This window comes from Protopterus annectens, chromosome 8.part1, assembly GCF_019279795.1.
Source record: "Protopterus annectens isolate FY-2018-M chromosome 8.part1, PAN1.0, whole genome shotgun sequence".
In the NCBI taxonomy this organism is placed as follows: domain Eukaryota; kingdom Metazoa; phylum Chordata; order Ceratodontiformes; family Protopteridae; genus Protopterus; species Protopterus annectens.
In genome coordinates this window covers 528517609-528544890 of record NC_056742.1, presented here as the reverse complement: position 1 = coordinate 528544890, position 27282 = coordinate 528517609, and the positions used below count along the sequence as shown (strand labels likewise).

Sequence of the window (27282 nt, the reverse complement as noted above, 5' to 3'; positions counted from 1 at the left end):
AACCCGGAAATGTTGAACCCGCAGTACTGACGGCACGTTAGGCAAGTGTGGTGTTTTTAAGGGTTGTGGGAGGATTTATGTGTTTGTTAGTGTGTCGGGGAGTGTTAGGTATGGGTTAGGGTACGTAGGCGAGTATGTGTCAGTGTTGAGAGTGGTGGTGTTTATATCTGTGTGATGTGTGTTTTTGTGGGGGGGGTGGAATGTATGTCGGTGGGTTGTGTGTGTGTTGGTGTTTAGTGCGACCTCGGAGTTAGTATATATACGTAGGGGTGTGTGGGGGAGCAGCCCCCCACATGGGGGCTTGCCCCCATGCTTATAGTAAGTGTGTGGGTTGTGCAGAGGGGGTGTAGTTGTGTTTGTGTGTATGCTTCAACAATCACAGTTTTGTTTTTTTGGTGTTTCGGCTTTATAGTTTCGTAATACTGAAATTTGATATTTCAGTATTTCGAGATTATAAAGTGAACCCCCATCTCCTGGGTTAGGTGTTTTATAGGTTCACAGGTGTGCACTAGGCTAATGGCCCTTGAGCCTTTACAAGCCTAACCCAAAGGATTACCCTGGCATCGTGCCACCCATTACTTTCCAGTGCCTCTGTCGTGTAGAGCCACTGGAGTGATCCCCAGGGTGAATTTTCTATTTCCCATCCACTTATCAAGATTTCTCTTGAAGAGGGCCAGTGAGGTGCTCTGTTTGATATTTATGGGACGTCTACTCTATAGCATAGGCAGTGTCTGGGTTATAAATCTGTCCCTCCAGCATGTTCTGTTGATTGTGGTAATGAGGTTGAGGTCTCTGAAGCATGTGGTGTTGAGGGATTGGGATTTCTTTAGATGTAGCATTTTGTAACAGAGCTGGGTCAGATATGGCTTTGTAAGCCAAGCAGCGATCGCCTCTAAGTAGGTGATATGAGACAGAGAATAGTTGGAGTTTTTTGAGTCTGTCCATATAGGACAACTGTTTAAGGCCTAGGATCCTCTTTGTAAGGTACTTTTTCAGCCTCTGCAGTTGTTGCAGGTGCCTAGTGAGGAACATGCCAAATGGGGCATTGTACTCAATGATTGGTCTAATGAAGGAAGAGTAGAGGGAGACAATGACCTCTTTCTTCCTGGATGCAAAACCCTTAGTAATGAGATGTGCCACACAGAAGAACTTTCTGACCACTGTGGCAATGTGGTGGTCAAAAGAGAGGTTGCTGTCCAGCTGTGTTCCCAGATCTCTCATAACGCCTTTTGTGTTCAGTGAACTACCATCGATGTAATTCATGGGGACTGAATTTTTCGCAAAGGGGATGATGACACATTTTTTGGCATTGAGCTTAAGGCCATGGTTCTGACACCAGTCATTGGTCTCAGTGAGACCTTTCTGCAGGATGTCAACATCACTTGGGGAGTTAGTAATAGCTCCCAACTTGCAATCATCTGCAAACTTTCGTGTTGGCCTGGACTTCAGAGAAGTAGATACCAAACAGGAGAGGACCCAGGACAGAACGCTGTGGGACTCCACTTGTGACTGGTCAGCTGTATGACTTGGAGTCCACTACTTTCATACTGTGGCTTTTATCTGAAAGCCATTTTGCAACTCACCTAGTGATACAGGGGTTGATGCCTAGTTTAGTGAGTTTTTCTAGGATTCCTGAGTGGGGAATGGTATCAAAGGCTTTGGCCAGATCAAGGTAAGCTGTATGAACCACCTTGCCTTCATCCACTGCTCTAGGTGACTGACTCAAAGAAGTCAACCAGGTTGAGTAGGCATGATCTACCCTTCACAAAACCAAACTGTATGATTTTTGGTTTAGTTTCCTGAGTAAAACACAGATGTTAAATATGTTAAATGACCAGAAATATTATAAAAGAGTTAGCAAGACTGTTGTCAGGAACTGTTATAAGGAAGTGGATTTAATGTCATTTGAATTATTTAACCAGCATTATATCACTTACATGACATATGAATTTCTGTCTGTTGAGCAACTGAGTTTGGGAAAATATTTGGGATCCCTAAGATCCAAAAGGATCCTGTTTGTCCAACCTTTAGACCCACTGTTGCCTGTCCACTACACAAGACCACAACTATCTGACAGCTTTTTAAATCAGATTTTCAAGAAAAGCAAATTTTACATTAAGGACTCCTGGTCATTTTTTGAAGTGCTTGAAAGTGTTTCCTTTTACAGGAGACAATTATCTTTTATATACTGTAGACTAAGTACTGCACCCACAGACTCAAAAACATGTTTAAAACATCATGGCATGATGTTTCCTACACTTTAACAGCAATCTGGGATTATTTACAGGATTTTAAACATTTTTATATGTAATTCCAGACTCTAACCACCTGGAGGCTGGCATATTGATGTAGTTTGGATAAGTCGGGTTGCCATCCAGTATCCCAGAAATCATTGTTTGGCTCAAAAATGTTACATCATGCAGGCCTCCATTTGCCTAAAGTTCCTGTCATTTCATAGATGTTGCATGCGTACAAAGTACTGAGTAAAATGGAACAGTGTAAGTAACATTCCATGCTGCTGGATGACTACTTAAAACAGAAACAGTGCAAATGCCACAGAACACACTCAAAGTGCTGTTTACTGCTGCCTTTTTTCTAATTTAGATTAAATGGCACTAATTTGTGAGACAATGAATTCCAGTCCATTTACTTCTCCCCTCCCCCATAACACTTAGCTTCTCTAGCTGTCAAAGTCCTGAGGGTAATTTGATCTGGTAATTCCACTTTTTGGCAGATCTCAGCAGGGTGCTTGACTCATGTAATTTAATCTTTGCTCTAGCATTTCCTTTGTTAGAGGGGACATTTTTTGCTGCACTATAGCCATGGCCTTACTTGACTGCAATCACATCCAGTAAGGTATTGTACCAAGGAGCTAAAGAATAAAACATTTAAACTATTAACCAGTTTAGATCTTTATTAATTTAAGTGTTAAGGTATCACTTCATGCTTCCACCTTGTTAAAAATTGAGATTTACATGTGCAAAGCGTGTTGGTATGCAGTGTTTGCCTTCATATGTTTTTACTCCACTGGTTGGTTTGCAAAAAAAAAAAAAAAAACCTTTTGCAGTGTCAATGGATTTGTCTTTGTACATACAAACCACATTACTATATTTTCCCCTTCCTTTTTCTTGTGTCCAGAAGTCACTTATAACAAAGTAAATTTTGTACTGATTTTTTTTTTTTTTTTTTAATAAAGGACATCAAGGTTAACTTACCTTAAATCAGATAATGGATGCCACTGCAAAGAATCATTGTTGAAATATTTGTGCATGGACAAAATCCCTTACTAAATCTATTTGCCAGCCTCCAGTTCAATTGGTGCTATGGCTTTAATATACTGGTGAGTTTGCTCATGCCTTCCAATACCAGTTTTGCAGTGTAGTAACCACCCGACATGCCCATACACCTTTAGCCATCAATATGCAGCTGCTACTGTTCATGCGAGTATGTGAATTCATTTTCAGACTTAAGGTGTGGAAGCTGTACTGAATAATTCTAGGTGCTTGTTCAGGTTTCACATGGTGCTTGCTTAGAGCTACTCTCATGTTAAGCCACTATGAATATGTTGCACTGCCACCTCTGATACCAGGGTAATGTTTTAATATTTCTATTCCCACACTGCACACTAGCAGTATCTGGTGCAAATACAACAGAGAAGTATGCAAGCGATTCACCACCTAAGCATCATTTGCCGTGCAGAATGTACAAGTATGCATACCAAATTTCTGCGTTTCCAAACATCGGTGTTACTACACTACTAACTGAATAAAATGAACAGCTAGCAGGCTGGGGAAAGGACAAGGGAGCCATGACATCACAGAATGGGTGGGTCTTATTATTTTAGTTAGAATCAGATGATGGCTGTGGTGATGTCACTTTGGGGGAGGGAACTGATTAAAAAAAAAAAAAGTACCTGCACTGCCTGGCCTTGATGATGTTTATTCAAACGTGAGAGAATAATTTTGTAAGTGAAACCATCACAGTATGAGAAGGTAGGTTTCTGTTACAGAAGTAAGGGGAATTATAAAACTTGTAAATGCTTTATTGTTGTTGCTTTACAGAGGACAATGTAAATAGGGAGGAAAAGGGCCGTGAAGTTGAGGAATACATTAAAGAAACCTGTTGTACTCCTTTAACCATGAAGGTGGTTTAGAATTTGTTAAACCATACTTGGAAAAGCTTGCTCATTGAGACAGATTTACTACTAAGATTATTTATACTCTAATGGAAACTGTCCTTACGAATATTTTTTTCTATTTAACAATGAAATATATCAATAGGCTTCAGCAGTTGACACACAAACGAATCAAGGAATAAATGTTGGGGACTGCCCGCACCCAATGTGCTCAAATCTTGACTACAAGTGTATAACAAAAGATCTTTTACACTAATCTGTAACTAATAGTTTCAGCCACTGATAGTTTTTTACATAAAATTTCTATTTTTTTACATACATATTTAGCATCATATGTATATAAATTGCCATCATATATTAAGGATGTATTTTCTCTTATTAATTGTATAAAAACTATAAGATGGGAAGAAAGTATGTATTTTGTGGTGATAGATGTAGTGAGCTTATATACAAGCATAAAACATGAGGATGGACTGTTGGCTGTTAAGCAATGTATAGGTGATACAGTTGTTGCTGATTATGTGTTAGAATTGCTACACATGTGTTTAAACAATAACATATTTGAGTTTAACGGAGAAATCTATAGACAAAGGCAAGGAACAGCCATGGGGGCTGCATTTGCTCCCAGTTATGCCAATATTTTTATGGGTATATTTGAGAAAAATATATATATGCCAATTCTTTTATAAAAAATATGTCTATAGATATTTCCGTTACATTGATGATTTGTTGTTTATATGCAGGGGAGGACAAGATAGTATTCATCAGTTTTTGATGGAAATAGAGAATAATAATATGAATATAAAATTTGATGGATTACAAATGGGCAATACAGTACAATATTTGGACATTACTTTAAAAGGACATAATAATTTATTGATAGAACATCAAATACATAGGAAGTTTCAGGGTTCAGGTTCGGTGTTGTATGGCACTAGTTACCATCCACCACATGTAATTAAATCTATTCCTTACACTGAATTTAATAGAGTGAAGCGACTATGTAGTAACCCTAACATGAGGGAGAAAGAATATCTGTTAAGTTATAATAAATTTAAGAACAGAGGATATTCTGAGAATGAATTAAAAAACAGTCTTAAAAAAATTAAGAATAATTATAAAAATGATAGTAAGTGTAACAACTGTAATAAGAAATAAATAAAAGATATGGTTTATTTTGTTTCAACATATTCTGTACTGTCTGAACAAGTCAAGACACGAGTTATGTTCAGCTGGAATGTTCTTAAGAAGGAACTGGAATTTCTGAACAATAGTGGGCTTAGTTTCTCTTACAGTAGAGGAAGGAATGTTCAGGATTTTATAGTACATAGTCGATTTAAAACACCAAGGATGTTAATGTACAAACAAGTGCAATATCAAGGTACTAAAAAATGTGGAAAGTGTACTATATGTAAGTATATAGTTCCACAGTTCAAAATTATTAATGGAATTGCTTTTGATACTAAAGGAACTTTTAATTGTAAATCAGAACAAGTTATTTATGGTATAGAATGCCCGTGTGGTAAATTTTATATAGGAGAAACCAAAAGAACGTTGTGTTGTAGGTTAAAAGAACATGTTAGAGATATTAAAAATCAGAAAGAAAGTAGCCCTTTAGCAGTACATTTTTATAAGTATCATAATAGTAAACCTGACAATTTAAAAGCCACAGTATTGGATAAAGTTAATAATGAGGTATATTGTAGTGAACATCATGTAAAACAAATATTAAGGAGAAAGGAATTATGTCTTATACTAAAATTTAATACTTTAAATCCAAATGGACTGAACCATGATTGTTCTTGGAAAAGTTTGGTATAAGTTTATGACAAAATGTATATATTCTTTTTAGTATAGATGTTTTTTAACATTTTTTTACTGCTTGTAGTTTGTCTTCTTCTTAATTGGTAATTAATTGATAGTAATTACTTGATTGTTAGTAGAGGTGTGTCTTTTGAAATGTATTTAAAGTGAGTATTCAGTGTTGTGGAATTTTTACTCTGTAAAGGCAAGTTCTGCCGAGGCGCTAGAGAAAATTATTTGTGGAGAAGAAGTTATTGTGCTTTTTTACCTTCGAGTGGATTAAATCAATTTTCAGAAGTGCAGTGGAGTTTTTCCTTTTGTGGTAATACAAATTGTAATTCTATCTTCATTTGGTGGTTTTTGCATAATCTGTAAAGTAAGCTGAACCACCAGTTGAATGTCAAACCAGCACAAGCTGTGGGAAAAACATCCAAAACAGAAATAAACTGAAGTGCGTCAGAAGTGGAACTGTAATTTTCACGGTGGCACCACCAAAGAGGACAGTCAGCAACATGAGATACTACTATAAGGAGGCAGTAACACTACAATGCAACACTACCAGCAATGTGGGCTACTCAGCAGAATGCCTGGAGTGCATCAGCCAGACTCAAGTGTAAAGAGGAGAAATAAAATAAAGGAGATGAGCGGACATTCAGACTAACGATGAGGAGAAAAACATAAAGGAGATGAGTGGACATTCAGACTGTAACGATGAGGAGAAAAAAATAAAGGAGATGAGCGGACATTCAGACTAACGATGAGGAGAAAAAAATAAAGGAGATGAGCGGACATTCAGACTAACGATGAGGAGAAAAAAAGGAGATGAGCGGACATTCAGACTAACGATGAGGAGAAAAAAAATAAAGGAGATGAGCGGACATTCAGACTGTAACGATGAGGAGAAAAACAAAGGAGATGAGCAGACATTCAGACTGTAACGATGAGGAGAAAAAAATAAAGGAGATGAGCGGACATTCAGACTGTAACGATGAGGAGAAAAACAAAGGAGATGAGTGGACATTCAGACTGTAACGATAAGGAGAAAAAAATAAAAAGAGATGAGCGGACATTTAGACTGTAACGATGAGGAGAAAAAAATAAAGGAGATGAGCGGACATTCAGACTAACGATGAGGAACAGCAGAAATGATGCCCCCCCAAGTCTGGAGCGGAAGTAGGTCAGCCATGGTAGATGACATACACATTAAATGCATGCCTGAAGTATTTGTAAACAACCATAAAAACATTAAAGTGAGCTGGAGAAGTAGACCTCCCAGGCTGCAGAAGTCAGAGTCAAGCAAGCACTACATAAAGGGAACAAAAATGATGGACTTGGCAAATTGTCCTTACAGTCACCCCAAAACGATGGCTGTGGCTCTCTGCACCTTAATACTTCAGAGCTGCTGCAACTTGCAGCCAAGATTTTATTTTCTTCTTTCTAACTTTAGTCCTGCAATTCAGTCATTCGGAATTCCAACACTTAGACAAGAATGTTTTTCATCTTAGGATAGAAAAGATACGTGAGGTTAAACCATGGAGGAAGTAAAGTAGGAGGTGAGATTTGGAAATAGGAGAAGGTAAGCCTAGAAAGTCAGATGGCTCTGTATACAAGTGCAAGACCCAATACTGCGAGTCTTGACAGTATGAAAAATTATACTGATTAAAAAAAAAAAAAAAATGCATTCTCCAAAACTCACTGTTTCACTTATGTTTCTGCAGCACTCCCTTAACTGCACTCTATGCTCCCCTGTTAGCTACATTTTAGCTCAGAGACAGCTGTAACTCAAGAGCAGAGGAGACACTAATGGTTCTGTAAACATAGGATTAATAAGCATTACCCAATATTCACACCTGCACCTACACATTATTATAACTCACAGAATTTCAAAAGGCACCAACGACAGCCAGACTAACTACAAGTGGAAGCAAGTCATCATAAAACAGCTGTTTCCAACACTGTTTGCGTGCGTGTGTGTGTGTGGGGGCTATAAGGAGGTGATTGCAAATAAGCCCGAGAGAAAGAGATGGTCATAAGACCGACAGATAGTGTACAGAAAATCATCATATACACTTACAAGTGCAAGAAGCTGAGGCAGTCACTGGACTAAATGAGAGAGATGAAACAGAAATATGAAGAGAGAGAGATGAAACGGAAAAAGGATAGAAACATGGTTCAACTATTGAAACTCCATCTCAGTATTTATAAAGTGGGTGACAACAGGAACAGAAGGGAAAAGGACAAATGTGAAGGTGTTTAAGTAACAAGCAGAGAAGGAATCCCATGAAATCTGGGGTGAAGAACCACAACTTGTGGAGGAAAACACCCTGCATCCACCAATTAGCCCCATTTAACCACTGATTCTTGGGGAGCTGCTACTTATCAAGTTAAACCAAACCTGACTGCAAAGGTTTGGAGACGTACATTATTATGAATCCTCTTAACTTCTTAATGGTATGCAGAAATGAACTCCTACCAATGTAATATTTCTTGCACATCTGTCAAAAAAACACGTGTTGTTCGCAGTGCATTTCTATGGCTCACATCATTGCAATTAACCGGTTCTTTCTATATACAGTAGTTTTGTGTCTCAACAGCACAATTGCTACAATGAATATCACTGCAAAAACACCACTGCTTCAGAAGATTTACTATGCAAGCATACCTGAAATAAAAGCATGTGCCAAACCTGCTGGCACATCTTGATCTCCATGATCTACTTACACCAGAACTCATGGCTGCAGAATTAAAGATGGTGATGGGGTACCACATTTATAACTGCAAGTCAAAACAAAGTTGTGGAGACTCCTAAAAGCAGACTGACTTACAAAGCCTCCCATCATGCAACAGATGTCTTGGCAGTTCAATCGGAGCTACAAGTGTACATGGGTCACCACCAAGATACGACAGAGGGAGCCTGCTGAGGTGGTGGTGTGCCTTCAAATAATTATATTGAAGCTATGCCTCAAAAGTAAACTAGCAAGGAAATTTGTAAAACATAGGGAATCCAAAATTAGTGAGATAGCCTGAACAACTGAGAAAAAGGATGTGGCAAGAGCAGGGCAGATGGTCCCAATAAAAGCCAGCAACAGATGTGTCCCAAGGTTAATGGCACGATTAGTAACATATGATATTTGTGTTAACTCTTATTTAGGAGATTAGAGACAAAACGCCATATTTACTCATGCCACCAAGAGTCCCCAGCACTTGCCAAATATGAAGAGGAATGTCTGGCACCAACAAGAGCTAATGTGGTTAGCACTCAAGCTCAGTGACTGACAGTGTGGCTGGTCAGATGGGGGAGTGGGTCATCAGGATTACCACCACCAACTCTCCTTTTTCCCCACCATTTTTTTCTTCATGGGGTTGGGGTGTCGTCTTAACTGTTACCATCTCTTGTGATTCAGTGCCACCTACACTCATGCCTGACTGTCACAGATCTCACACACAATCCATCTACCTCTTTGATGGACACCCTCATTTCCTCTAATCTTCTTCACCAGACTCTCTTCTGCTTTTCTGCACGTATGCCCAAACAACTGTAATTTTATAGTTTGATCTTTTCTGCAATTGAAGCTACTCTGTCTTCTGTTCTAATGTCCTCATTTCTTTGTCTGTCCCACAGTGTATATCCTACACCCTTCTCAGGCACTTCATTTCCATCAGCTCTAGTTTTCTCATCTGCTCTGCTTTCACTCCGTAGTTTTCTGTACCATACAGTAGTACTGGTCACACATTGTTTTGTACACCTTACTTTTCAGCTTCTTTGGAATTCTTCTGTTATATACTACACCTGACAATTGATGCCAGTTGGCAGCAGCCCCTCCGATTCTAGTTTTGACCTCCCTTCCTCAACCACCCCTCCCAGATACCTGAAGCTGTTAACCTGTCCCACTGTGTTCCCTTCTATCTCAATTCTCAGCGTTTTCTGATTTCCCCAATTTACTGCCATTATTACTATCGTGTCTGCACTTAGTTTCATCCCATGTGCCTTCTGTTTCTCATTCCATTCCAGTCCTTTGCTGAATTCTTGCTTGGAGTCTGCCTGCAATTGCCACAGTGTCTGCATACAGCAAGTTTGTTGATCTGTCTCCTCCGACCCGTTTGCTAATGTAGTCCATCACCAGTATGAACAGCAGTGGGCTCAGAACTGAACCATGCTGCACACCCACTCCCATTGGGAACCCCTCTGTTAAGACCAAACAATGTTCGTACTTGATTCATTGGGTCCTTAGTACATAGCTTGCATTAATTTTACCAATGTTTCTGAGACTTTGAACCATCGCAGTACTGCCCAAATCAGAGCTTTCTTGGGACCTTGTCATATGCTTTCTCTAATTGTAGGAATGCCCAGTTGGACATTTTCCTCATCTCTAACTTCTTCTCAACTATGTCTCACTGCAAACTTCGGGTCAGTTGTGCTTCACCGTAACATGAATCCAAACTACTCTTCTAACATCTCACTTTCAACTACTCCGCATATATGTTTATCAATCACCCTCTCCAGAACTTTCACACAATGTGACAAGACTTTGATACCACTATGCTGCCCACAGTTGTGGTTGTCCTCTTTCTTCTTGTACACTGGCATTAGTATGCTTATTCTCCAGTCATCTGGGATATGTCTCTCTCTCTCTCTCTCCACACGGCTATGAGTACCCTCAGGAGTCACTTTTCCCCCATCTCAACCAGCATCTTTTATCATATCTGCTGTGACCTCATCTGAACCTGCTGCTTTCCCCGACTTCATTTTCCTTAGTGCTATTCTTACTAATGTGAGCTCTATTCTTCTCTCATCGTAGGCTATGTCTGGGGTAGTACAGCTTCTGTGGGGCTTTCTTCCCATATGACGTTTTCTAGGGTGATACAGTGATACTCACAGAAAGGCGAGTCTGTACTGAATCAGCAAATGCGATAGTCTGGAGTGTGACACTGTTTTTTCTTGGAGGCAAAAGCAAAACTTGGAAGCCCATATTCAGTTGGGAAAGGAAAAATCTTTTGCCAATGGCTGCTCTGGTTGGTTGGGGTAGAAACGGTAGAAACGGGGATATCTTTTTGGCCCAAAAGAGGGAGCGAGCTTATTTTGGCTTTCACTTTGTCTGTGCAGAAATGGAAGTTTAGTGACTTAACAAGCCATAGTCATAAGTACTTTAAGGTGAGGGTTGTCTCTATTGAATGGTTATGTAGATCAAAGACAAAGTCAGGTGCTTGGTGAATTTTTTGGTGAGTTCAAAAAAAGGATAATGTTGGTCATGGTGGGGTTGAGAAGTTGTTTATGGTCTGTGAACCACTGGGGTAGATCATGTAAGTTTGACTGGAGTTCGCAATGAATGTTGGTGTGAGACTGAACTGATTAACCATGCCATAAACACAGAAGATAAATGAGAGAAAAGGTCACTGATTTATGGTCCGATTTAACACGGGAAGAGGATACAAATGGAAATGTCCAAATGTGGCCATATGCGAGGATAACAGACCAGTTGGTATAATGCTTAAGGTCTTCGCCTCCCATACACAAGGTTCGATCCTGAACGGGTAATGCCTGTTGGAGTTTGCAAGTTTTCCCCTCTTTGTGGGGTTCCTCCCACCTCCAAAAAATATGCTGAGCGTTTCCATCTCAAACTCACCAATGAATCGAGCAGTGGGCAGCAGCACAGACTCTACATGGTGCTCTACAGGAGAAGCATTGCACAGGTCAACCGCTTTAGGCATTTGCCGTGTTGCACAGTATCCTCTAGATAGAACAGGGATCACAGACTTGCGCAATGGCAGGGCAAGTCACTTGACAATGTAAAACATGTCTAATATAAAAAGGCGAAACATTAGGCAGCACTCTGCAGAAACAAACTAAATAGCATTATCCTCAAATCTAGGGAGGACTGGCAGGGAAAAAGGGGGGAAAAAAAAAACTTAGGGTTAGTATTACCCACGGACTGGATGAAGCTGTTGTGAAAGCAGCATGACCTGTGGTATCCAATTTGGAAAATGGGCCCAAAATGATGCTGAATACATCCTCGCCCTGCAAAAAATACTATTAACCCAGAGCTGTTGGACATGCTCCACTTAAAAGAAATCCCAATCCTCAGAGCTACACTCTCTAGGAACCTAAACCTTGTCACCACAATAAACAGAACATGCTGGAGGGAGAGATTCCTGTCCCAGAGATTTCCCCTACTCTGGAACAAACTACTTATCTATATCAAAGCTCCTCAATAGCACTCTTCAAGAAAAATCTTGATGATTGGATGGGAAATAAGAAATTCACCCCGGGGATCACCTCTGCGGCTCTGTTCAACAGGGGCACAGGAAAATAATTTTCTTGGGTGGCGAAAGCCAGGGTACCCTTTTTGGCTAGCTTATACAGGCCTTAGGACCAATAGCCTAGTACCTACCTATGAACCTATTAATACTGCATCTCCATATGTAAAATGTCTAGTTCAAAAGAACATATAGAACATGGGACATTAGAATGACACCGGCAGAATGCATTACTGATAAAGTAAATAACGGCAGCTACTTAGGAGCTAGATGTAATGAACAATGACAAAACAGTGTCGATTTTCGTTTGCTTGCATGTTTGTAGTGCAAAGCAAGTGATCAACATCAGCTGAAACTATTTAAAACAATCTTGAAGATTTTATCAGTATTTTAAAGGGTTAAGCAGCACCAACGGCCTGAGAGAAACCTGTGGTGGCTACGATACCTAAAGACAGTAAAGTTCCATCAGACCCAGCTTCATATAGGCCCATTTCAATTTTAAACCATGACTGTAAATTATGTCTATCAAAGCTAAAAAAATAGTAAAGGCGTTGCCAAAATTGAAAGACATGGATCAATATGGTTTTGTGGAGAAAGAGCAAACATTTTCATAACATTAACAGAACAATGATGATTCACAGGGAAGAAGAATGGAAGAAAATACTGCTGCTGATAGTGGGTCTTGATGCAGAGAAAACAGAAGTTAGGATTTTATGAACAAGGCAATGGAAGCATTTGCATTGCCAAATACAGTAATAAGGTTTATTAGTAGGATATAGGAGGATTTGAGGCAAAAGTGAGGGGGTTCTTCTCTGATCAGTTGTGCCTGAACAGAGGAACCAAGCAGTGGTGTCATCTTTCCCCTTTGTTATTTGCATTATATTTAGAACCACTAGCAAAGAAAATATGGGACTAAGAAATTCAAAGATAGAATTGTTAGGGTAATCAAGAAAAGTTGGCTTTATTTGCAGGCGATGATATTTTGTACCTTATAAAACCAGAAAATGACATATTAGTGATGTAGAACTTTTTTTGTGATATAAAACGAATGCAGGCAAAACAAAGGTTATATCTGTAAACCATGTATCCACACATGAATTGATTCAGCAATACGTGCTTATGAGTTCTTTAGAAGTATGGGTTATAACGGATTCTGTTATGGCAGCTAAGGAAATGTGGGAAGACTACAAAGACAATACAGAAACTAAGAAACTGGAAGCTCATTTACGTATATGGATAGTACGATACAAGCAATGAAAATATTTTTAGTCCCTTTAGATTTACATATAGGCGAGGCATATTTTTATCAAGCAGAGAAGTTGTGGAGAATAATTAATAAAGAGTTGAAGGACTTTATCTGGGAGGGGAAGAGAGCAAGGGTCAAGTGGGATACGTTGATTCTTCCAAAAGAACAAGGTGGTTTAGGATTACTTGATTTGAAGGAATATTTTAAAGCTACACAATTAAGGCTCATATACATAACACAAGCAGAATACTATAATAATTTAAAGTGGAAAAGAATGATGATGAAGTGTGTGTGTGTGTGGGGGGGGGGGGGGTTGAGGAAATAAGGTTTTGGATACAGATCCTTAAAGGAGAACCGCATGCACAGACTCAAAAACGTATTTATTTCATCATGGTTTGGTGTTTCCTACATTTTAACACCACTCTAGGACTATTTACAGGTTTTTAAATATTTTTATATGTAATTTCAGAGTCCAACCACATAGGGTCTAGCATCTTGAAGTGATACTGATTACTTAGTCTGCCTCTAGGTAACATTTCATGCCATTCAATGACTAATTAGTGCACATGCCACAGAACAGACTTTTAAAGTGTTTTTTACTGCTGCTTCTTTTTTAGAATGGCTAAACTGCAGTCTTTCTTGAAGCCTGAATTGTACTACTTTGACTACTCTCCTATCCCCCTTCATATCTAGTTTCCCTAGCTGTCAAAGTGCTAACAGTAATGAGCCGTTACCTCCTGTGATTGAGAGCTCAGAGCAAGAGACTTGACTCATGTACTGTTTCCTTGTTCTAGCCTTTACTTTCTGTATAGGTAGGGGAAGGACGAGGGAGCTGTGACATCACAGTATGGGTGGGTTTTTAGGATGGTCATGGTGATGTCAGTTTGGGGAGGGAATTGGCCAGAAAACTACCTGTATTCATTGGCCTTGATGACATCAATGCATTGGAGACTGCAGCAAGCTTTTCCAAGGTGGGATAAACTTTTTTTGAAAGTGAAACCACCACAGTGCAGTAAGGTACTGTTCTAGTGGAGAGAAACGGCTGATTTAAAATATTTTAAATGCTGTATTTTTCTGTAAATAGAGAGAAAAAGGACAGAGAAGTTGAGCATTTAATAATGGAATCCCGTTGCTGTCCTTCAAGCAGAGTAACAGCAATACAGAATATTGTATTCATAAAGTAGTGCATAACAGAACTAAGCCAACATAAGAATGGAGAAAAAAGATTCTGCTGATAGGGATGACTACAACTAGGTGTATACAGAATGGGTAACAGAGGACTGCAATGAACTGGAGAAAATTGGCAAAGGAACCAAGATACTGGGAGCAAATTAAGAGGCCATGAACACATTTGGACTGCAAGCATGAGACTGGCTTCCCTATCAGGGACTGATATTGGAGTATAAGCAAAGAAAAAGGGATGGGGGAATCCTAAGTGAAAGACCTGCTCTGGCAGATGTTTTAGTTGAATCTAGAACAAAAACTTATGTTAAAAAGGGGTAATTAGTACAGTATACTAAATATTACATAATAACTATAGGAATCACAGGAGGTTAGAAAAAATTGGAAAGAAAAACTAGCTAAAGCAAGTCACAACAAAACAATGGGAGGGCATATGCATGGCTCTCAAATATGCAAAAAAGTCTAGAAAATTTAGGAGTTTTGCTTGGACTGGTTTGTATAGGTATTTTATACCCCAAGCAGGCTCCAAAGAAGTTTTTTACACTTTCATGACAAATGGAGGTGTGAAGAAAAATGTGACTGAACATGTGTTTTGGGAATGTAATGAGTTGGCAGTCTTTAAAAAAAATTCCCTACACAGTACTCAATCAGAAATATTGGGTGAGCAAATGTAGTGTAACTTAAGATTTTTTTTTTTTTTTTTTTTGAGCTGGGATATAGGATCTGAATTGCCTAGACATAGTAAGGCCTTACTAAGTTTAATTCTGGTGGCTGCCAAAAAAAGTAATTACTAGAAAATGGAAATCGAAGTCCAGACAAACTGTATTTGAAATAGTGGATAATATAACACAGCTAAGAAAAATGAACGTGAGATATTTAGAAAAAGGTAGTTGTAAACTATATAGAAAAAATGGAAACTGCGGGAACGCTAGACTCATAATAATGTTTTAGAGGAGTGAGGTCTGAGGGAAGGCAGGAATTGAGCAATTTATCCAACAATGGACTGACGTGTATAATGTTTGCAAGACTGAACACGTTAGCATGGTTGGTTTTCTTTTATATAAATGTATGTCTGTCTACATATTAAGTGATAATTCAATAAAGAAGTTAAAAAAAAAAACTATTGCAACCATTCAAGTACCCAAGACTACCAAAAAAAAATAAAAACTGTAACTGAACGTTTTCTTTGGTTTCTACAGTGCAGTACTTTGTGGTATTTATTCTGAAATAATGACTTACAACAGGCAACAAAGAATTAACATTTCTATTTGAGGACAAAAAATAAACTTCCTTTTGAAATGCATAAAGGAGTTAACAAACAAAGACAGCAATTTAACAGCAATCTGCAAAGTGGCCCTGTAATCAAATTTTAAAGTTGAAAGAAAAGAAAGAAAGAAAGAGAGAGTGATTGTGACCTCCAGACTGTGCTCCATTTCAAGTTTAAAGGAGAATCCTAAACAGCTGTTATATCAGAGCTGAAGCTGGGTGTGCAGAACCAGACTAGGAAAACATTCTAAGGCTAAACTGACAGAAACCATAATCATCCCCAGAAAGAGTGCTAAGATATCTGAGACAGATGTCAAAGCCCTTAAACCACTGTGACCTGGTGCACTTGCTAGAACCACTAAAGGAGAGCGTGTGACTCAATGTCTGTTAAATGTAGGCATGAAAATCAACTAAAAACACATTCAAGACTATCAAGTGGTTAATGTATTGGAAATCTGTGTAAAGCAAAATGTGCAACACGAAACAAATGGGATGCAATCCAAGTTCACTAATATGCCAAAGACAAGTAAGTAAATCTCCACATTAACGACCACCTCACATGTCAAAATCAAAGGAAATACTGTAAGCATGGTGAATCCAAGAAAATAGTGTGCCTGTGCTCCCGTACACACACACACACACACACACACACACACACACACACACTGCAAACCTACAAATTACTCAGCAGAAAAAAAAATACAATGACAGTACAAGCTGGCTAAATATGCTTTCATAAAGCTCCAAAGACAAGTCTGATTAACTGAAGTGGCGGTGTCACAGATCAAGAGGAATGCTTCCTTTTCAGCAAAGCAAAGATAACGTACTACAACAACAGTACACGCTCTTTCCTCTGAACAGAAACATCTCTACCAAATGAGACTGATGCAACACTGGGTACACAACAGGACATCCTCTTCCTTCAGTGTGGTAAAATGTCTTTATATTCATACAAAGAACTGCCAAGTGTAAGGATGGACTAGTGGGGAAACTAGCAAAAACTGCATCCATGCCTACATAGGAAAGCAGGCAATATAGAAATGTAACTAGTACATTAGTCACATATTATATACCTCATGAGCACAAAATTACCTTTAGATAGTGGCAAGTAAACTGTCAATATTCTAGATCTCAACCATCAATCTCTGTACAGCACAATGAAATATTAATCCCTACTTAGTACCCCAACTGCAAGACATAAAATTGGTTTAGCAGTTATCTTCTCCCAAATACTAATAATAATGCAAGAAAACAAAAGAGTCTACAATTCCTTTCTCCAAGAATCGCACACATGCTGACAGTTCAGTTTTCATTCTAAAGACTGGATGAAACGGCACATTTAATATGTCTTATCGCATTCGGGATGTCTCATGAAAACAAGTAAAATTTATTATGGGGAAGATGAGAAAATTGTTCTTTAAAACAACAAATTAAAAATGGTGGAATGAATGCACAGGCAACTTTAAGACACAGGGTTGGGAGGGTGGCTTAATGGCTAAGGTGTTTGCCTTACAAACACAAGGTGCTGGGTTTGAGTCTCACAAGGGATAATTGGCTAGGCTTAATATGGCTCACAAGGGCAGTTAGCTTAGTACTAAACTATGAACCTATGAACCTATGGTGAGGAGTTATTTTGTCATCCCATTTTTAACGGCAAGGTGGTGGATGCACTCAAACTAAAATCAATGCAGATTCTACATCAATATAAGATTTGCAAGGTTTACGTGAGCTTGACCATTTAGATATACACAACTTCTATGTATTACGTGACCAAGTACAGCCTGGCACTGAGAAAAATAATACTTTAATGTTACTATAAAAACATCATGAGGTGGAACAGGCCATAAGTGTTCAATGAAACAGGGCCCTAGACAGTGATGCTTCTTGGGTCAGGAGGGGGAACTGTGTTACTAACTGCCAGTGTACACGGGACTAATCAAAATCAAGCATAAGGTGTGATGCGTTCTGTACATGGCTGTATGGTCTAAATTAAGTCCAACATATGAATGATTATATACCTGCTATGGCTTTACTAGGACAGATCTGTGTTTGTGTTGTACATGCATTGATAACCTGCAATTTGCACTGTAATACACTGCATCCTGCTGTAACTGGACATGACAGATTTACAGCTAAGCTTATGCTCTAAACCAGAAGTGCCACAAAATTGCCACTCCTTCCCATAACTTAATCATCAAAAACTGTAACACTAAGAACATACAATTTAAGAAAACAGAAAGCCAACTGGATATTCCTTATAATTATCATGGTACACATGCAACTAACATTTAAATAAAACAAAAATTGTGACTCTTGAAATGAACATTAAATAAGGATTTTACATTTTAATTTTTTTCAAACAATACTGCTTCAGACTGGTGATGTCCATTAGTGCTGTTACACTATACGCAGATTATGATACCATAAATCAAGTCCGAACCCTGTCAACAGTTACAGTATCTATTTGATCAATGTGCCAATTTAGCAATTTATGTTTCTGCAGCTGATCTACCGGTTTACTGTTTCCTTAACCAACATTTAAGAATCAAACTCGGTTAAGCTTGTTTTAATCAAAGGTGGGGTTACAGAAGATTCCATTCCAGGTAAGGGCATCTTTTTTCTGGCAGCATTTTCAATTTTCTGCACTAATTCCACATCCCATGGGTGTGTCACAAAACTTATAACAGTTCCAAGCACATTGGTTCCCACACGGCCCACTCGACCAGCACGATGGATATAATCAGCTATGGTGAATGGAAAATCATAGTTTACCACTGTTTCAACTCTTTGTGTATCAAGTCCACGCGATGCTATATCTGTGCAAACAAGTATGTCCACAGAGCCATTCTGGAAGGAATTGAAAATGCCCGTCCTCTTATCTGCCGCCATCTGTCCCTGCAGCCTCAAGTGTTTAATCTCATGATCATCCAAAACATAGCTGAGCCAATTCACAGTGGCTGCACTATTACAAAACACAAGCATTCCCTTACCAGTCTTCTCAACTACAAAGGTCTTTAGCATCTGCAATAATTCTGTAAATTTATCTGCACTTTTCATTTTCATGAATTTCTGTTTAACATGTGGCATGAGAAAGTGAAGCTTCTTGCTTTTTACTGTACTGATGCTTCTTAAATCTGCAATATCATTCAGAATCTCGCCTACCCCTTTGGGAAATGTTGCACCAATTACTACCAGCTGTGCTTTTCGCCCACATCCACCTAATGGACCAGATGCAATTTCTGTGTGCTGAAGAATGTTCTGTATTAGTTCCTCAAAGCTTTCATCAAACAGTGTGTCGGCTTCATCTAAAACAAGGTATAACAGGTTGCTTAAACTCACAAACCTTCTACTTAGTGCTTTCCACAAAGCACCAGGAGTTGCTATTAATACGTCACACGTACATTCTGAAAGTGCCATTTTGATATTAGATATTCCTCTACCCCCACCAATAACTTTTACTGAAATATTTAAAGGCTTTCCTAACGTTCTAGCAACCCGCTGAACCTGCCCTGCAAGCTCTCTGGAAGGCACCAAAACAACACTTCGTGGACTCATATGATCCACATCTGATGTATCCAGTTTTAATGCGTGCATTAATGGCAATAAATAACATAATGTCTTTCCACTTCCCGTTTCAGCCGCACATACAACATTTCTTCCTTTCATAAGTTTTGGAACGGTCTGCAACTGAACCGTAGTTGGACGAGTGATCCCCATATGATCTAGTGCTTGTATAAGCTCAGGACAAAGCCCTAGCGAACTAAATGTTGGCAGATTCTTCTGAGGAGAATCTGTTTCCGATAACAAGACAGGAGGCTCGTTTTCTGTATTATTTATAATGAAATAATCCCCTGAAGACTTCTTATGCTTCCAACCCTTGGTGACAAGGCTGGCTTGTTCAAATTTGCCATATATATAACTGGAATGTTGGTTCAACTCCGGGCGCTTGCTAACAATTAGCAACTTTCCCGGCCTAGCTACAGCAACCCTCCGAAGTCCCCGTTCCCTCAGCTGTTTCACCGTCTCTATGTGACGACGCATTTTGCAAGGTATCCGGATGATGTTTTCTTCCTTGCTCTCACTCTCAGCTGCATGTCCACCTTTCCTCAGGATAGCATAGGAGGCTGACAGTTTAGACACAAAATCCGATGTGGCCGCAAATATTCTGCTTCGAGCCGAAGACGGCTGTCGACACAAATAGCTAACGAGCCCCAAATGTAACATGACAAACGGGACCTTCTATTTCCCACAAAATTAATATCAATAATGTGACACGTTAAAAAGAGTAACTTCTGCTATCTAGTAGCCTACGCGCTTGGCGCAGGAAAGTGACGTCAACGGGCGTCGCAGGGAAACGATAGTGACATGTGCCGCAACTTTCCCCGGCAGAGTGACAACAGCTGTAACTTGCATTAGTGGTGTGCAGGTTGCTTGTAAACACTGGTAAGTTTAACAGTTACACATTATTTATTTTGCTTTGCAGAAGAGCAAGGAAAGCAGCAGTAATTTATGCGTTCATTAGTCTTGCTAGCTTGCTGTGGGCTAAACTAATTGTACACTGACTGGGACTGTTGTGGGATTTTACACTTAGTAATTACAGGTTAATTAGATAAATGTTAGACAGTCCATAAACTGTTAGAGCCTAGCCAATAATCCATGTTCAAGAGTATACTTCTGAACTCAAGCTGGCAATGCAGAGTAGACCTGGGAGGATTTGTGACTGACTACCGATCTAATAGGGAAATTAGCATAATGATTAAGGTGTTTACCTCACAGACAAGGAACGGGATCATTTATTTATTTATTTATTTATTTACATTTGTTGACCGGGAGTATTCTCTCCTTTGGTCACTGTCTGGATATTGGCTAGGCATGTGATTGCCTGCAGACTGACTGTTTGCTTTGTATTTACCTATTAATCTAAATGTTAAAGTGTACTTTAAAAGTGACAAGCATCCTACTTTGTTTGACAAGTAAATGTATTTAAAAAATGGAGGAATGCATTTGTGTGGGATAATGAGTCTGTTGTGTCACCTACTCTTTTTGTTTTGCTGATAGATGGTTAGTTTCTTTATATGGATATATGAGAATCCATTTTATCAAGGAGGATGAGATCACTGAGGATAGGGTCTTTCATGGTACAAAAGACTAAACACCAATTGCCACAGTGATCTCTACAGGAGACAGAATACAGGGGAAAGGGCTAGCCTTTGTCAGGTTAGCTACTGGTCTTGAGGCTGGTGACCTTTTGTTAAAGATCTCAATATCGCATGAGTTGAGGGACATGTTTAGACAGGGTATATACTAAAGAGGATATTGTATTCAGTAGCAGGTCTGATGAGAGATGATTGCAGGTGGAATATGTCTTCACTGGATCTAGAGGAGATGAGCTTGGAAATTTGTTGGGCTAGATTAAAAGATGAGGTTATCCGCAAAGCTGATTAGAGGCAATATGTGAGGCTATTTGGAGGAGTACATCATATATGAGGTAGGATGATACAGAATTGTTTTGTGTACCAAACCAAACTAGTTTTTTGCATTTAATTTGAGGTTGGTGTCCTTGCAATATATATTGGCACAGTTTAACCCTTATTAGTTTTGTATGAGCAGGTGAACGAATAATGACTCACAACTTACAATTGTATGCTTATTTAGACAACCATAGGCCATAGTTATTTATTTATTTTTTGAAGGTCTAAAAAGGTCAAGGTCAACACAGAGCTTACAGAACACTACAGGTAAACTTTTTTGACTTTCAGAAGTAGCACCTGCAACTTCTACTGCATGGATTGTGTTAGAATCCTGTTTGCTGTCAGGTGTGCATATATAGATTTATTTAGGGACTATATTTAAGTATTGATTTTGAAAGGTGTGTTACTTTAGTGATTTTTAGTCCATGATATATTATTTATATATATATATGTTTACTGGTGTAGTGCACTGATCTCAATGGGCAATTTACAGGTGGGTCTATATCATTTCATCAAAGCGACCACCCATTGAACACCTATTCATCAAACTTAATCCATTGAATGCTAATTCCATCGAACATTCATTTAAATGCATTTCTTCTAAGGGGGGAAAAAAAACAGTCGGCCAACCTAGCAACCATCACAAAAAAACACATTATTTAAAATCCATCCATGTGGGATCTACACCCCCCTAACTAAATATACCAACTCCAAGATCACACTACAGTGGGGAATGGGGCAAATTCCCAATGATGGCCAGCAAGTTTTTTTCCCTGGGAAGAAATTTGCTTAAATGAACACTCGACGGAATTAACGTTCGATGGATTAAGTTTGACGAAAAGGTGTTCGACAAGTAGTCGCTTTGAAATGATATAAACCCTATACAGACACAGCCCATGTGAATAGGATCACATACGAAAGTTTTTTACATTTAAAAATTAAGATTCTGGACATATCATTATTATATATAATACATTGCTTACAATCTGTGTAGTAAAAAACACTTCAAATTAATGTGGTCCTTTAGTCCAGATTTTTTGCCACTGACGAGTCCTTGTATTTGGAACTGGGTTCAGGGTGGCTTCCATGTTTGCAAATCTAGTCATAGCCACTTATGAGCATAATTATATCATCACCCACATATTTTATGACCAGGCTGAACAAGGAGAAGGTGACTGTGAGCTGTCTATCGGGAGCTAGGATCCGCCACATAACACACGCACTCGGGTCACTCCAAAGCAAGTACAAATATGACTCCGTCATTGTCCATGCTGGTGTGAATGACCTGAGACGTACCTCCCTGGACTACATGAAAAGAGACATAGAGGAGCTCTCCGATTATGTAGCCCAGGCTGGTATGACCCTGACCCTGAGCAGCATCTTGCCCTCACCAAGAATGATACCACAATACAAAGACAAGATGATCAGCTTTAACAATTGGCTCAAGTACTGGTGTCATTCTAAGGGGATCCAATGTCTGTCTGCCTGGGATGATACGTTGGACAAGCCACGCTGCTTCGCAAGGGATGGCTTACACCTGTCACCACTGGGCTTCCGGATATTGGCTAAGGCTCTTGCCACCCCCATAGTGCCTTTTTTAGACAAGGCTCAAAAGACAAACCCACCTCCTTAGAAAACAAAAATGGAAAAAAACTAAGGGTAATGCTGCTCAACGCCAGAAGTGTAAATCTCAAGATGCAGGCACTTGATGCACTCCTCAGCATGGAGAACATCGACGTCTGTGCAGTAACTGAAACCTGGTTCAAGGCTCCTGAGAGCACCCCAGCATTACCAGGCTATACCTCATATCATGCTTTTCGGCCCCAAAACCCGGGCCGAACCACAAAGGGAGGGGGAGTGTCCATATTCATAAAGGACACCCACACCTCCAGGTTAGTAGCAACACATGAAGCATCAGAGACCATACAGGTGCAACTAACCATAGGCAAAACTGCTATGCAACTGGTAGCATGTTACAGACCACCCTCCCAATCTCAAGAACCCCACTCAGCCTTCCTGAAGACATTGGAGGATATGAATGTATCACAAAATACCATCATACTGGGAGACTTCAACTACCCAAACATAGATTGGGTACATTATTCTAGCCCTACTACCCTAGCCCAAAGGTTCCTGGAATTCATAAATTCAAATGCACTGGAACAACTAGTCACCTCTCCCACTAGGGAGATAATATACTAGACCTGATCATCACAAACATGGGGACAAAATGCTCCACACCGGAAGTATACCCCTCACTAGTGAGATCTGACCACAAACTAATCACCCTGGATATACATATCCCACCTCCACCCCCAGCACAAAAGACCACAGTGAAAAACTTCTCAAAAGCAGACTTCACTCTTCTTAAGACTGAGATGGTATCCTTTAAGCCCACTGTGCCAGTGGATACCACATCCCACAATGCCAAATCCTTCACAAATGCTTTCTATGGACATCTCCAAGAATGCATGGATCATGCAATCCCAAACAAATCCAAGTCCCTCTCCACCAAATGTAAGCATCCTGTCTGGTGGACCTCAGCCATAAACAAATTGTATAACAAAAGAAGGAAGCTACTGCACGTCAGAGCGAAATCCCATGAAGGGAAGACATCTCTGATCAACATTAGCAGAAAACTACGTTCTCTCATAAAAACATCCAAGGAAAACTTTGAGAGAAAAATCGCTAAGGACACTAAAGATAACCACAAAGCCTTCTTCAGCTATGTTAGAAACCTGGGCGGAAACCCTCAGATATGCTCACAGTTGGTTCAGAACAACAAAAAACACACTGAACCCACAGATATTGCTAACATTCTGGCTGACAGGTTCAGTGCAAATTTTCTCCCCTCCTTCACCACCAAAAGAAGAAATACTTATCCCAGCTGAATGTAATCTCCCTGTCATCTCAGATGTCCAAGTGAGAACCGCCCTAAACAAAGCAAAAAACACAGCATCAATGGGACTTGATGGTATCCCGGGGTGCGTGTTACGTGAACTCCAAGAGGAGCTAAACCCACACATAAAAATGCTATTTAACCTTAGCCTTACTTCGGGATATGTACCTGAACACTGGCGTACAGCAACAGTGGTCCCACTCCACAAGGGGGGTGCCTCTACAGACCCTGGAAACTACTGCCCCATAAGCTTAATTAGCCTGGTCTGCAAAGCTATGGAAAGAATCATTATGGAACTCATAAACAGAGACATAGGAGACCTACAGACACTTGACCCCACCCAGTTTGGCTTTGTAAAGGGCAGATCCTGCCTTTTAAACCTGGTTGACTTTTTCGAAACAGTCACTAGAGCCATTGATGAGGGCAAAGCAGTCCATACAGCATACCTGGACTTGGCTAAGGCCTTCGACACAATACCCCACTCAGGCATCATGGATAAGCTAAACAGCTTAAAAGTAAACCCTTATGTCACTAGATGGGTTGCAAACTGGCTAAAGGACAGAACCCATAAAGTTAAAATCGCTGGAGCAATGTCAGACTCAAAGCCAGTCACAAGTGGTGTCCCACAGGGATCTGTCCTGGGACCCCTCTTGTTCGGCATTTATTTCTCAGATGTTAAAGCAAACATGGGAGGGCTGTGGCTGACAAAGTTCGCAGATGACTGCAAACTAGGCGCCATAGTCGATACACCAGCAGACACACACATCCTACAAAAAGGCCTCACTGAAATGGACAACTGGTGCCGTAGTCACGGCCTTAAACTAAATGCCAAAAAATGTATAGTCATCCCTTTTGGAAAAAACAAAGTACCCATCAATTATCACATAGACAGCAACCCACTGAGTACGGAAAAAGTAATCAGAGACCTAGGGACCCAAGTAGACAGCGACCTCTCATTTGACACCCACGTTGCCAAAGTGGTTAGAAAAACATTCTACCTTGCACACCTCATCATGAAGGGATTCACATCCAGATCCAAGGATGTCATTGTACCCCTATATTCCTCCCTCATCAGACCCATGATTGAGTACAATGCCCCATTTGGTATGTACCTCACCCGGCATTTGCAACAGCTGGAGAGACCACAAAAGTACCTCACCAAAAGGATCAAGGGTCTCCAACATATGTCTTATTCTGCCAGACTAAAGAAACTTCAGCTCTATTCAGTAGCATACCGCCTGCTCAGAGGTGATCTCTGCCTGATGTACAAGGCCATGTCCAATCAGGATCTGATGGACATGCTCCACCTCAAAAAATCCAAATCCATCAGGACCACGAGAGCTAAAGACTTAAACCTCGGCACAAGTATGAATAGGACATGCTGGAGGGATAGATTCATAACCCAGAGGCTTCCCATGCTTTGGAACAGGATCCCAGTTCATATTAGGCAGAGCCCCTCACTGATTCTCTTCAAGAGAAATCTTGATGAATGGATGGGAGATCGTAAGTTTACCCCAGGGGTCACATCTGTGTCACTGCTAGACAGGGGCACAGTATTCTAGATTTATTCTGTACATTTTTGTACCATTTCATAGGGTGGCAAAAGCCACATCACTATGGCTAGGCTTACAAATGCCCCAGGGCAGATAGCCTAAGTACTATACTATGAAACTATGAGAAAGTTTTGTTCTATAAGCAGTTCATCGACTATTTGTTTTTCATCTGGAATGGTACAACTGATGAGTTTCAGATTTTTCTTGAACACTTGAATTCAAGTACCAACTTCTTGAAGTTCACTATCAATGGAATAAGCAGAATTATAAACTATCTGGATATCCATTTGGTTATTGGTGAAATCCAAAGCAGTATTTACAGGAAGAACACTTTTGTTAATAAGTACTTACATCACACCAGCCTGCACCCCTTTCATATGAAGACGGGAGTAATTAAAGGACAGTTCATAAGATTTAAGCTGGCTATCCAGCGAAGATTCAGCATTCATATCCAATTGTGCTTGTTTAGAAAGTATGTTTATCCAAAGAAGATATCAAAAAAATCTTTTAGAGACCATTATCAAGGAAGTTATTGAACTAAGAAAGTGCAAGACTAAGCCCATTTTGAAAAGCTCTAATACTGACATTGGTCCAGAATCTGACCACACTCTTGCAACATCTGTTTCCATCCTGACAGATCAATTTAGTGGAGCCTAACCTCTGCCCATTTCCACAGATACTGTGCCCATTTCCATAGATACTGTATGTTTACCATTCGAGAAACAATTCAACACAACTGGAGTATTATATATGGCAATCAGGAAATGGTTAACATTTTGGGAAATGTTCCTTTATTCACTTACAAACAATTTTATAATTTGAAAAATATGTTTGAAAGAGTTAAACAGGAGGTTATAGGAAGTGTAACAACCTGTGGTATGTTCGGATGCGGGTAATGTAAGCAGTGCAGATACATTAGTAACTGCACCAACATTTTTGTACATGATTCAGACAAAACCATTGCTGATAAAAATAGATATAATTGTAATTCAAGTGGCATAGTATATTTAGCTAGCTGCGAAGCATGCACTTGTTTTTACATTGGCAAAACAGAAAATGTTCTAGACGCATCTTTGAGCATACATTGGCTAGTCATAAAAAGGATGTCAATAATGTGTTAGCCAAGCATTCCTATTTTGCATAGATTTAAAAAAAAAAGTAAAATTTTTTTGTTCTTGATATGGTGGACTGCAATGAATGTAAAGGAAATGTTAATGTCTTGCTGGAATGTTGTGAGGCAGAATGGCAAAGCAGACTAGTAGCAGACCAAATTAATGTGGTTATTTATTCCAGTTTTTTTAACTGTTTTTACTAGCATAGAGCTTGTAAGCAGTGAATTGTATGTAACGGAAGCAACCAGAATCTTAGTTTTTAACTGTATAAAAGTTTTCACTAGAATAACTTTTTAACATAAGTTGTTAAACATTTTAAATACACCTAGATTACAGAATATACTTTGTTTTAAATAGAGC

General features: G+C 39.5%; 2 protein-coding genes across 4 annotated transcripts in view; one reads left to right on the top strand and one right to left on the bottom strand.

Annotated features, from left to right (window-relative positions):
- Nucleotides 1-18206: 18206 nt before the first annotated feature.
- On the bottom strand, nt 18207-20215 carry DDX28 (DEAD-box helicase 28). Its single transcript, XM_044082045.1, has one exon. The coding sequence runs from the start codon at nt 20109-20111 to the stop codon at nt 18426-18428; it is 1686 nt and encodes a 561-aa protein (XP_043937980.1). The 5' UTR covers nt 20112-20215; the 3' UTR covers nt 18207-18425.
- Nucleotide 20216: 1 nt separating this feature from the next.
- The window catches only part of DUS2 (dihydrouridine synthase 2), a 1571638-nt gene continuing 1564572 nt past the window's right edge, over nt 20217-27282 (top strand). For 2 of the 3 annotated variants that reach the window (XM_044082049.1, XM_044082046.1), the window contains exon 1: nt 20217-20330. The gene's annotated coding sequence lies outside the window, so the exon portion shown is untranslated. The remainder of the gene's footprint in view (nt 20331-27282) is intronic. The other variant, XM_044082048.1, reaches the window with a different exon arrangement.

Coding starts and splice junctions, on each gene's coding strand:
- DDX28 (XM_044082045.1), bottom strand. CDS start 20,111: ATGTTACATTTGGGGCTCGTTAGCTATTTGTGTCGACAGCCGTCTTCG.